Source organism: Silene latifolia, chromosome Y (genome assembly GCF_048544455.1).
Source record: "Silene latifolia isolate original U9 population chromosome Y, ASM4854445v1, whole genome shotgun sequence".
NCBI lineage: Eukaryota > Viridiplantae > Streptophyta > Magnoliopsida > Caryophyllales > Caryophyllaceae > Silene > Silene latifolia.
Window position 1 is genome coordinate 105,090,142 of NC_133538.1, and position 11,201 is coordinate 105,101,342.

At 38.0% G+C, this 11,201-nt stretch overlaps 1 protein-coding gene across 1 annotated transcript; it reads right to left on the reverse strand.

Annotated features, from left to right (window-relative positions):
• Positions 1 to 2,295: 2,295 nt before the first annotated feature.
• On the reverse strand, positions 2,296 to 3,130 carry LOC141628672 (uncharacterized protein At4g02000-like). Its single transcript, XM_074441776.1, has 2 exons — positions 2,508 to 3,130; positions 2,296 to 2,419 (listed from the first exon to the last, which is right to left on the reverse strand). Exons 1-2 carry the CDS (start codon positions 3,128 to 3,130, stop codon positions 2,296 to 2,298), a joined length of 747 nt encoding a protein of 248 aa, XP_074297877.1.
• Between the last annotated feature and the right edge of the window lie 8,071 nt (positions 3,131 to 11,201).

An 11,201-nucleotide genomic window follows, 5' to 3' on the forward strand; every position in this document is an offset into this window, starting at 1 on the left:
CAACAGAGGCATAAACATAGCATTTACCAGCCTAGAGGAGTACATAGGAAGACCTAAGTACCTGAAAGGAAACTCACCCTCAGTGTAGCCACTAGTTTGAAAAATCAGGCTCCTAACTGAGGGAAGGACTCCACCAAAATAAAGGCAAGACTTCAGAGGGTTAGCCTGAAGCCCAGAAACAGCAGCAAAAGAATCCAGGCAAGAAGCAACAGCAGCCATAGAAGGCACATCTCCTCGAGTGAAAACAAGCAAGTCATCTACAAAAATTAAATGTGTGAGTTTGAGCTTCACACATTTGGGATGGTAAGAAAATCCAGGATAAAGAGGGAGAGTCCTGAGCATCCGTGACAGCACTTCCATACATATCACAAAGAGATATGGGGAAAGAGGATCACCCTGTCGCAGACCCCTCTTGCCAGAGAAGAAGCCCTCAACAGAGCCATTAATGAGCAAGGAAAAATGGGGAGTGGTGACGCAAGCAAGAATCCAATTAACAAAGATTTGAGGAAACTTGAGTTGCAGCAGACACTCTCTGAGGAACCCCCAATGAACAGAGTCAAAAGTTTTCTTTATGTCGACCTTGAGAATGCATCTAGGGGTAAGATGAGATAGACCATATCTAGAAGCTAACTCAAAGGCCAACATAGAATTGTCAAAAAGGTCTCTATTATGCAGGAAAGTAGCCTGCTCAGGCCCAATAATGAAATCCAAGGCAAGTTTGAGTTTAGACACAAGAATCTTACTTACCACTTTGTAGAAAGTTGTACAACAGGTAAGAGGTCTAAAGTCAGTCACAGAAGAAGGGGTATCCTTCTTAGGGATCAGAACCAGTAGGGTATCATTAGCAGCTTTAGAGAGTTTCCCCTTATTGAAGAATTCATGAACAACAGAAAGGAAGTTCACACCAACAACCTCCCAAGCATCAAGGAAGAAGCCAGAAGAGTAGCCATCAATCCCAGGGCTTTTATTCCTATCAATAGTTTTCAGAGCATTGATAATATCCTGATTAGAAATAGGCTTGATGAGGTCAGGATACAAGTGCTCAGGAACAGTGTTAGATGAGAACAGGTCACTGGGTAAATCTTGCACAGGACCAAACTCACCCAGCAGCTGCTTGTAGTAGGCCAAGAACCCAGAAGCAACTGACTGCCTACCTTGACACTGATGTTCATCCATGTCAGAAATACACCCAACCGTATTGGTGGCCTTTCTGTTTGCAATCTTAGCATAAAGAATTTTGAACTGGTATCATTAAATTGCAGGTTATGAACCTTAGCTCTCTGCTGAAGAAATTGCAGTTCAGTTTTTTTGAGAAATTGATAAGTAGAGGAAAGCTCTTTTTCCTGAGTAACCAGAGTGGTGTCCAAAGGAGAATCATGGAGTTTTCATTGACAAGAGAGCAGCTTCTGCTTAGCCATCTTAACTCTAGAAGTGAGGTGGATGAACTCATCTCCATGAAGAGTTTTAAGAATGGCCTTGAGCCCTTTAAGTTTCTGGAAGAGGATGCTAATGTAACTACCATAGCAGGTTCTATCCCATCCTTTCTTAACATGACTCAAAAAAGAAGGAGAAGAAGTCCAGCAGTTAAGGTATTTGAAGTTTTTCCTAACATTTTGGGAAGTAGAAGCCATTGTAACCAAGATAGGAGAATGGTCAGAGACTCCAGCAGGAAGAAAAACCATAGAGGATTGCAGTTGATTAAGCCAAGTACCAGACATTAAAGCTCTGTCAAGCTTAGCCCATCTGATAGCCCTATCTTGCTTGTTACACCAAGTATCAGGACAACCAGTAGATGGGTGATCACTAAGCCCAGTCATAGCAAGACAATTCCTAAAATCATCCATATCACCTACATGTAGATGAGCACTGCCTATCCTTTCATTAAAGTTAGCCACAACATTGAAATCACCCATACAGAGCCAGGGGTGAGTAGTAGAAAGGGAAATTTGGTAGAGATGATCCCAAAGAGCCCTTCTAGCAGATCCCCTATTGAGGCCATAAACAAAAGTAACTTCCAATTGCTGTTGAGTTATGGTATGCAAAAGAGCACAGTGAATATGCTGAGCAGATTTACCTAGAACAGACAGAGTAACAACAGCAGGAGACAAGAAAACCCAAATGCGACCATTAAGAGAAACATCATTATTATTGACCATACAAAATTCAGAAAAATTATTCCTGACAGATTGAACAGCATTATCCTTGACATGCGTTTCAAGTACAGCACCACAGTCTATCTTATTAGCCAACATAAAGTGTTAAACCTCATGCTGTTTTATTGGGTCATTGAGACCCCTAATGTTCCATGCAAATAGATTCATGAAAGAATGTTCCACCTCCAGAATCCACCAAATCAACCCTAATAGTCTGAGTTTGCTCAGGAGCCACTTCAACATTAGATGCTTGTAACACTTCAAACCTATTAGCCAAATTAGTTACTACCACTTCTTTTCTATGAGTCACAGTCCGAGCTTTAGAAGGAGAGATGAGGATACTTTTATCCTTACCCAAATGCTGAGAGGGGGGCGGTATTAAGAGCCTTTGTTGGTTGGTCAACAGCTTTCATATGTTGAGAAGCAGCGGCGGAGGATTCCTTAGCCTTAGGCTTGTATGCCATTTTAGGTTTCAGCTTGGGGCATCTATCCTTAGTATGTCCTATCCTTTGACAAGTTGAACAAAAGTAGGGAAGCCATTCATATTCAATTTTCTGAAGGACAATACCACGATAAGGGGTACTAAGCTTGACAGCATTGGGAAGTTCTTTAGATAAATCAACATCAACCAGAATACGAGCAAAAGCAAGTTTGGTTTTGTTTGTGGTGTGTTCATCAGCACAAATGGGGTTTCCTATAGTACTAGCTACTTTACTGAGAGCAGCTTGGGACCAGAAGCAGGGGTCAAGGTTAGGTAATAAAACCCAGACAGGGATATGAGTTACCTGCAATTGCTCAACTATTGTAGGGGACCATTCCTTAAAAACCAGTGGATAACCATTTAGATTCCAGACATCTGACCTAATTTTCTCCATATCCTCTTTACTTTCAAAGCAAAAGTAGTACCAACCCCTAGAGAAGTAAAGAATCTGAGGAGCTGCAATATGAGACCAATATTTAGTGACTAAACTTTCCATTTGCGCAAGAGTGGTTTGCTTACCCAAAACAGACCCAACTAGTGTGTTCTGCTAGTGCTCAAGAGCAGGAGCAATATCATCATCATCCAAAACAACAGTTTCATCAGATGAATTCACAAAGTCAAGGTTCATACCTGTAGAAGAGGCTTTAAGAACCTGAGAGAAAGTCTTTTTGTTGTTACCAGGAGGTCCATTTGAATTCCCAGTGCCACCTTGACCCTTTTCCGGCACCGCTGAAGTTGATGGTGGTTGTGAAATACCATTAGGGTTAACAACAGCAGTAGAAGAGTTCGGTAAAGGCGGAACGGGAGGAGCAGGTGGTTCATCCTCAGTAACAGTTTCATCGGATTTTTGAATCCCTTTATTCTTAGGTGGCCGGCCTCTGGCCATCGAGATCAAAGCCGGTGAGGATCAGATCGTTATCGCATTCGCCTAACTAGAGAGGTTTTTAGAGAGAGAAAGAAGAAAGAGACCGGTTCATTATTTATTATTATTATTATTATTATTATTATTATTATTATTATTATTGTTATTATTATTATTATTATTATTATTATTAATATTATTACTACTATTTTTTTATTAAAAAAAACGCAAACTTTTATTAATCAATCAAAAGTTTACAGGAAATTGGTGGATAGCCGAGATAAAATCTGGGCGCCCACCCCCTTAGCAATAGCAAAGCTAAGTCTAGTGAAAATAAAAGCAGCAGCGCGTGCTCCGGCATCCTGAGACAGAGAATATTTCAATCCGCTGAGCAAAGGTGCAATGGCATCCGCCTCCAACTCCCCCCAAAGAAGAGAAAGAAAAAGGTAAGAAACCATAACCGATCGCCGAACATAAGCCCTGGTACTTGGCGCATTAATATTATTATTATTATTATTATTATTATTATTATTATTATTATTATTATTATTATTATTATTATTATTATTATTATTACTATTATTATTATTATTATTATTATTATTATTATTATTATTATTATTATTATTATTATTATTATTATTATTATTATTATTATTATTATTATTATTATTATTATTATTATTATTATTATTATTATTATTATTATTATTATTATTATTATTATTATTATTATTATTATTATTATTATTATTATTATTACTACTACTACTACTACTACTATTATTGGTGGAGCTTGTGTCCTCCACAAATTAGTGTGATAACATTAATAAATCTCTTAAAGGTTCACAAGGGTATACTTCGTATTTTATCAGTTGATTAACGATTACCAAATAACGGTTGGCTTACTAGAAAGTTTGACGTTATTATCATACAGATGGCGGTGATCAACTGGTCCCTAAAAGTCACACCTAAAGGATGTATTTGAGAGATGTGATTGTATGAAAATATAATCACATTGATGCCTGACTAAAAGGTTAGTCCAAGTAATTGACTAAACAAATAGTTAACGTGTTGATGAGACGATTATTTAATGCCGATTAAATAATATTAGCTGAGACGAATTAACTGTCAATTCGTAAAATTGAATATAATATGTTATATTTAATTAATGTATATAATGTTAAGCTTGGACGAATTAATATGTTAATTCGTAATTAAATGTAATCAGTTATATTTAATTAGCAAGCTAAAGTATAAATTATACGATATTGTCACAGACCAGCTTTAATAAATCTACTGCAAGCTGTTGTGTGTAGACTTATTAATACGGAATGATATAAATGACAATTTATAAATAATACCTTTTATACATGGTCGATCGACCGGGTGTGTCAGTCGATCGACTGATATGCCTGTTTCGGATGTATGGGCCGAGATTTTGGAAAGAAAAAAACACCCTAATTCTCCCTAATACACGGTTATAAGGGAGATGGGAGATTTTTTTTCTAACCTAATTTTCTCTAACCTATTCTTGCCTCTCATCTAAAAACACAAAAACGAAAAACCCTAATATTTTTACTGAAATTCGGGGATCGATTCAAGCACGAAGCAAAGGGCATATCTCATATCGTCTTGGGTGCAACTGATAGGTGAATATCATTGCGATATTGTTCTTAGGCCGTTTTTGCTAGAACCGAAGGTTGTTTCTTCATTCTCTACTTTTGTTTATGCAATTTATTTTATGACTAATTTCATCATAATAATTCGTTATAATCCTTAAAGTTAAAGGGATGCATACAAATAAATCCTACAAGTGGTATCAGAGCCAATGCCACGAATTTTATTTTGATGATTTTCATAAAATTGGATGTAAACAAAATTGGTCTCGGAAAATTAGGGTTTCGGCTGTAAATTTTTTTTGAGCCGTAGCTGATTTAGTTTCACGGTGTGGTCGATCGACCAATACTCATGGTCGACCGACTGCCTCGACTAGTCAGCCGAGATGTTTTCATTTTTTTGTTGATTTAATTTCCATTTTGATTTTTCATATTGTTGTTTTAATCAGTTAGAATGATTATATGAAGAATTGGTATATGTTTTGATTTAATGCAGATTAAGTTAGAATGTAAATGGGAATCGTCATGTTGATGATATAAAAATTTGTTTTTGCTATATAGTTTTTGGCATATACGGTTAATCATGTTTCATTAATTCATATGCTAATCTTGTTCTAATAGCAACTATAAACAATTTTGTTCATCTTAAATTTTTGTTTTAGGGCATTTTTGCCGCAAGAAAAAAGGGGGGGGGGGGTTAGGGTTCTTGTTTTTTTTCAGCCGTGTACATAAAAGAAAAAAAAATATGTTTATGTTTTTTTTTCAAGAATGCCGTGAGAATAAAAAAAGGGCTGCTAGTGTTTTGTTTTTTAATCCAGCCGAGAAAAAGAAAAAAAAAAGGACTGGATTCGGTTTTTGCAGAATTACCGAAAGAAAGAATTTTTTTTTTATTTCTGTTTTTTCGGCCGAGCTGGAAAAATAAAAAAAAATTCTGTTTTTTTTCTCCTTCGTTTTGCCGAGACCAAAAGAAAAAAAAAATTGCTTGGTTTGTTTTGGCCTAGAAAGATTATACATTAAATTTACAATGTATAATTTGAAGCGGTTCATAATTATTTTAAAGAGGTTTAAAATAATGATTGGATTAAATTCATATTACAAGTTTAATGTGAATTAAAATTAAAATTAATGTGATTAATTGAAGAATTGTCACTTAATTTGATCAATTAAATAGGTGGTTTGGATAAAATTAATCTACATAATTAAAGAATTATGTCTTGCATGTTTAATTTTTTTTAGTTGATGCGTTTTTTTTAGTTGAATGAATCGTTGAATGGTTTTATTTACGTATTTTTGCAATCGGTTGTAATTTGTAATACCTAGTGTGGCTTTAGTCAAATTATGTTTTTGTAATGATGGGAACATAATTTTTAATGTAATTTGAGATCTCGTATCTCCGTTTTGGTTTTTTTTATTTATTACAGTTTTGAAATTAGAATGTAAATAGGTTTATCATGTAATTTTTAAATTGTAATTTTTGAGAAGACTAAAGATGAAGATTGGAGCTCACTCTCGCTACATGGATCAAGATGGAACATCAAGACAAGCTTCTCGGGTCCAAGGATGGATTCCAATGTTGTATTTATGTTCATTTTGATAGGATAGGCCACACAAGGACTTTATTTTGTTTTACGTTTTACCGTTCTTATTGCTTTTCATTCACATGCTAGTTAATGCATCATATTCCGCCTAAAACCAAACCACCTACTAAAATGCATGAAAATTGACACATATAGGTTGTATGTTAGTTTTCATAGACATAGAGATGTCACATGTTTATTAAGACATCACCTTAGTTTATTCATTCACGCATACTAGATATTAGTTCACTTAAAATGAATTAAAATAAAGTTGATGGGATCTTCCTCTAAAACGGAAATTGACATTAGTCTTTATAAGGGCAAACAACTATGAATCCCTTCTTCGTTGGTAGGCATAATATGACCCCTTGTACGTTGGGTAAGTAGTTTGTGTTGACTTAGTTTATCTCAACATTATAGTCCGAAGAGTTTCTCGTGATTATGATGGACTAAAGATAGAATTTACAGAAATTTATCGACCAAGAATTCTAACAGTAGAATTAGCCAAAAGGTTGGCTTATCAATTTACAGATAATTGAGTCTTGGGATCATTTATATAATTCTTGAGGAAGGTCAATTGTATAAATGCATGAGCCTTCACGTTATAACAGTATTACATTAGACTTAAATTAAAATCGATGCACATGCTTATTATTTATTCTTCTTTTCGCAGTGTAGAACACGTTTATTTTACTGTTACAACAAATGGCTGAAATAACGAAATCCCAATGCCAAGTGCCCACTTGGACGCGAGTCCTGGCTGAAAGTTTTTATGGACAACATGAATCAGTACACGCGACTAAAGAATGATGGGTCCAACTTTGCGGACTGGGAGGCAGCACTACGGAAAGCTGCCATTGCTGATGGTAAGCTCAAGTACTTAACTGAGCCAATACCGGTAAACCCAGCCCCCAATACGGGAGTTAACGAGTCACTTGCTTATAGTGATTTCGTTATGGAAGCGGGTGCGATAAAGAACGTACTCATCTTTGCAATGGAAACCAATTTGCAGAGATGCTTCATTGCCCAGGGTGCGAATAAGATTTTCACCACGCTCACTAACGAGTTCTCAAAATCACCGAGAATCGTTACTTATGAGCATACCTGTCGCTTCTTTGATGCGAAACTCCAGAAGGGCCAACCGGTTAGCTCACACATTCTTAACATGATTGAGAATGTCGATAAATTGGAGGCACTTGATTGCAAAATCAGTGAGAGCATTGTCATTGACCGAATGCTTCATTCTCTTCACGATGGTTTTGCCCTTTTCAGGGCGAACTACTACATGAATGACTTGAAAAAGAGTCCTCATGAGCTACACTCCCTTCTCGTACAGACCGAGAAGGATATGAAATTGAGTGGGAGCATGAAGCAGGATGTTCTCACGATTTCCAACAAGGGTAAAGGTAAGGGGAAAGCTCCAGACGACCTAACTGTAGGTAAGCCAAAATTCAAGAAGCCAGGAAACGGTAAGAGTGAACCTGGTGAGACTAGTGGCTCAAAGGGCAAGGCAAAGAGCAAGGGCGGTGACATTGAGTGCCACCATTGTTACAAGACTGGACATTGGAGGAGGAATTGTCCCGTGTACCGTGAGGACATAAAAGCCGGCCGCGTCGTTCCTATTGGTATGTCATCTTATATTCATATGATTGAGAATAACCATGCAAGTTTCGGAACTTGGGTACTTGCTACTGGTTGTGGTTCTCATCTGTGTAATCACTTGCAAGGCCTAAGAAACATCACACCTCTCGGAAAGGGTGATGTGGACCTGCGAGTCTGGAATGGAGCTAGAGTTGCTGCTGTCTCGAAAGGAACATATATAATCCAACACCCTAGTGGTTTTGAGTTATTTTTAAATAACTGTTACTATGTACCCAGTTTGTCTAAGAACATTATTTCAGTTTCCGTACTTTATAAAGACGGATTTTCATTTTTAATAAAGGATAATAGCTGTATTTTCTCTTTCAATGAAATGATTTATGGCAAAGCAGTTTCCATGAATGGAATTTACATCTTAGATCAACCACGGAAGCATTACACGTGAATAATAAGAAATTAAAGGTTGGTGACAAAGATCAAACCTATCTATGGCATTGTCGAATGGGACACATAAATGAGAAACGTGTAAAGAAACTCGTCGATAATGGGACTATTCCCACATTCGAATTTTCTACATATGGCACGTGTGAATCATGTCTCATTGGCAAAATGACTCAAATTTCCTTCAAAGGTGTTGGAATGCGCGCTAGTGACCTATTAGGACTCAAACATACTGATGTTTGTGGACCTATGTCAATTACCGCTAGAGATGGCTATAGATATTTTATCACTTTCACGGACGATTTGAGTAGATACGGATATGTCTACCTAATAAAGCATAAAAGTGAGTCCTTTGAGAAATTCAAGGAATACCAGAACAGGCTTGAGAACCAACTGGGTAGAAAGGTTAAAGCACTTCGGTCAGATCTGGGTGGCGAATATCTTTCAAATGAGTTTGATCAACACCTTAAAGACTGTGGAATCGTTCTACAATTAACTCCACCTGGAACACCTCAATTGAATGGTGTATCCGAACGGAGAAATCGAACCTTACTTGATATGGTTCGATCCATGATGAGTCACACGGTAGTGCCTGATTCATTATGGGGTTTTGCTCTTTTGTCAGCTGCTCTTATACTCAACCGAAGTCCAACTAAAGCTGTCGACAAGACTTCATATGAAATATGGAAGGGAACGGTTCCTAACTTGTCCTTTATTCGGGTTTGGGGCTGCGAGGCTTATGTCAAGTGGAGACACGAGGATAAGCTCGGCCCGCGATCGGTCAAGACATACTTTGTAGGTTATCCAAAAGGAACATTTGGTCATTACTTCTATTCGCTTACCGAACATCGAGTTTTTGTTGCGGCTAGTGCAACGTTCTTAGAGAAAGAATTTCTCGAGAACAAGACAAGTAATAGAACCTTCGAGCTGTGGGAGATTTCAGAACCAACAACCAAGGAACAAATGGAGGAAGTTGTTCTCCAACTGATGATACGGTTAATAATCCTGAGGAACCTAGGAGGTCGGGTAGAGTTTCTAATCCTCCGGACAGATACATTGGTATGGTCGAGGAGAATGACGTTTTACTCCTAGAGAGTAATGAACCCGCTACTTATAAAGGTGCTATGGCCTGTTCCGACTCAAAGCTATGGCTCGAAGCCATGCGATCCGAGTTGGACTCCATGTATGAGAATGACGTATGGAATCTTGTTAATTTACCCAATAAGGTAAAACCTCTACAGTGCAAATGGCTTTACAAAATAAAGCGTTCTGTAGACGCGCAACCAGATACCTATAAGGCACGACTAGTGGCAAAAGGTTTCACTCAAGTGCACGGATTGCATTATGATGAGATTTTTGCACCTGTAGTCATGCTACGTTCCATTCAGATAATCTTAGCGATTGCCGCATTTCATGACTATGAAATTTGGCAAATGGATGTGAAAACCGCCTTCTTAAGCGGTTATTTGGAGGAAGAGTTGTACATGGTCCAACCCGAAGGTTTTATAGATCTTGAACATCCTAAGAAAGTATGCAAGCTTAAGCGCTCCATTTATGGACTTAAGCAAGCTTCTCGGAGTTGGAATCATCATTTCGACCAGGTGATAAAAGAGTATGGTTTCACTCGATCGGTCGAGGAACCATGCTTATATATCAAGTCGAGTGGGAGCAAGATTGTATTCTTGATATTGTATGCCGATGACATACTCTTGATTGGGAATGACATTCCTCTCCTATCTTCGGTTAAAGAATGGTTGAAGAACCATTTCCAGATGAAAGATCTGGGTGAGGCACAACGCATTTTGGGAATCCGTATCTACCGAGATATATCACGACGGACGTTATCACTTAGTCAGGAGTCTTATTTGGATAAGATTCTTGAGAAGTTCAGCATGACCAACTCCAAGAAGGGGAACCTTCCAATGACGTCTGGGATGCGGTTGAGCAAGTCTCGATCACCCACTTTGGCGCTGAAGGGATTGAGCGCATGAGTCGTGTTCCTTATGCATCTGCAATAGAATCAATCATGTATGCCATGATATGCACACGTCCAGACGTGGCATATGCCTTGAGTATGACGAGTCGGTACCAAAAGATTTCAGGTGAAACACACTGGATAGCTGTTAAAAATATCCTCAAGTACCTACGGAGGACTAAGGATAGGGTATTGACTTATGGAGGCGATACTAAGCTATGCGCAATCGGTTACGCAGATGCCAGCTTCCAAACGGATCGAGATGATTCAAAATCTCAGTCCAGGTTCGTCTTCACTCTTAATGGTGTTGCGGCAGCTGGAAGAGTTCCAAATAGAGTGTTGTAGCAGATTCAACTACTGAATCCGAGTACTATGCCGCTTCGGAAGCAGCAAAGGAAGCGATATGGATGCGTCAATTCTTACAAGGACTTACGATAGTTCCTAGTTTGAATGACCCGATCACCATCTATTGGGACAATAGAGGTGCCATCTTC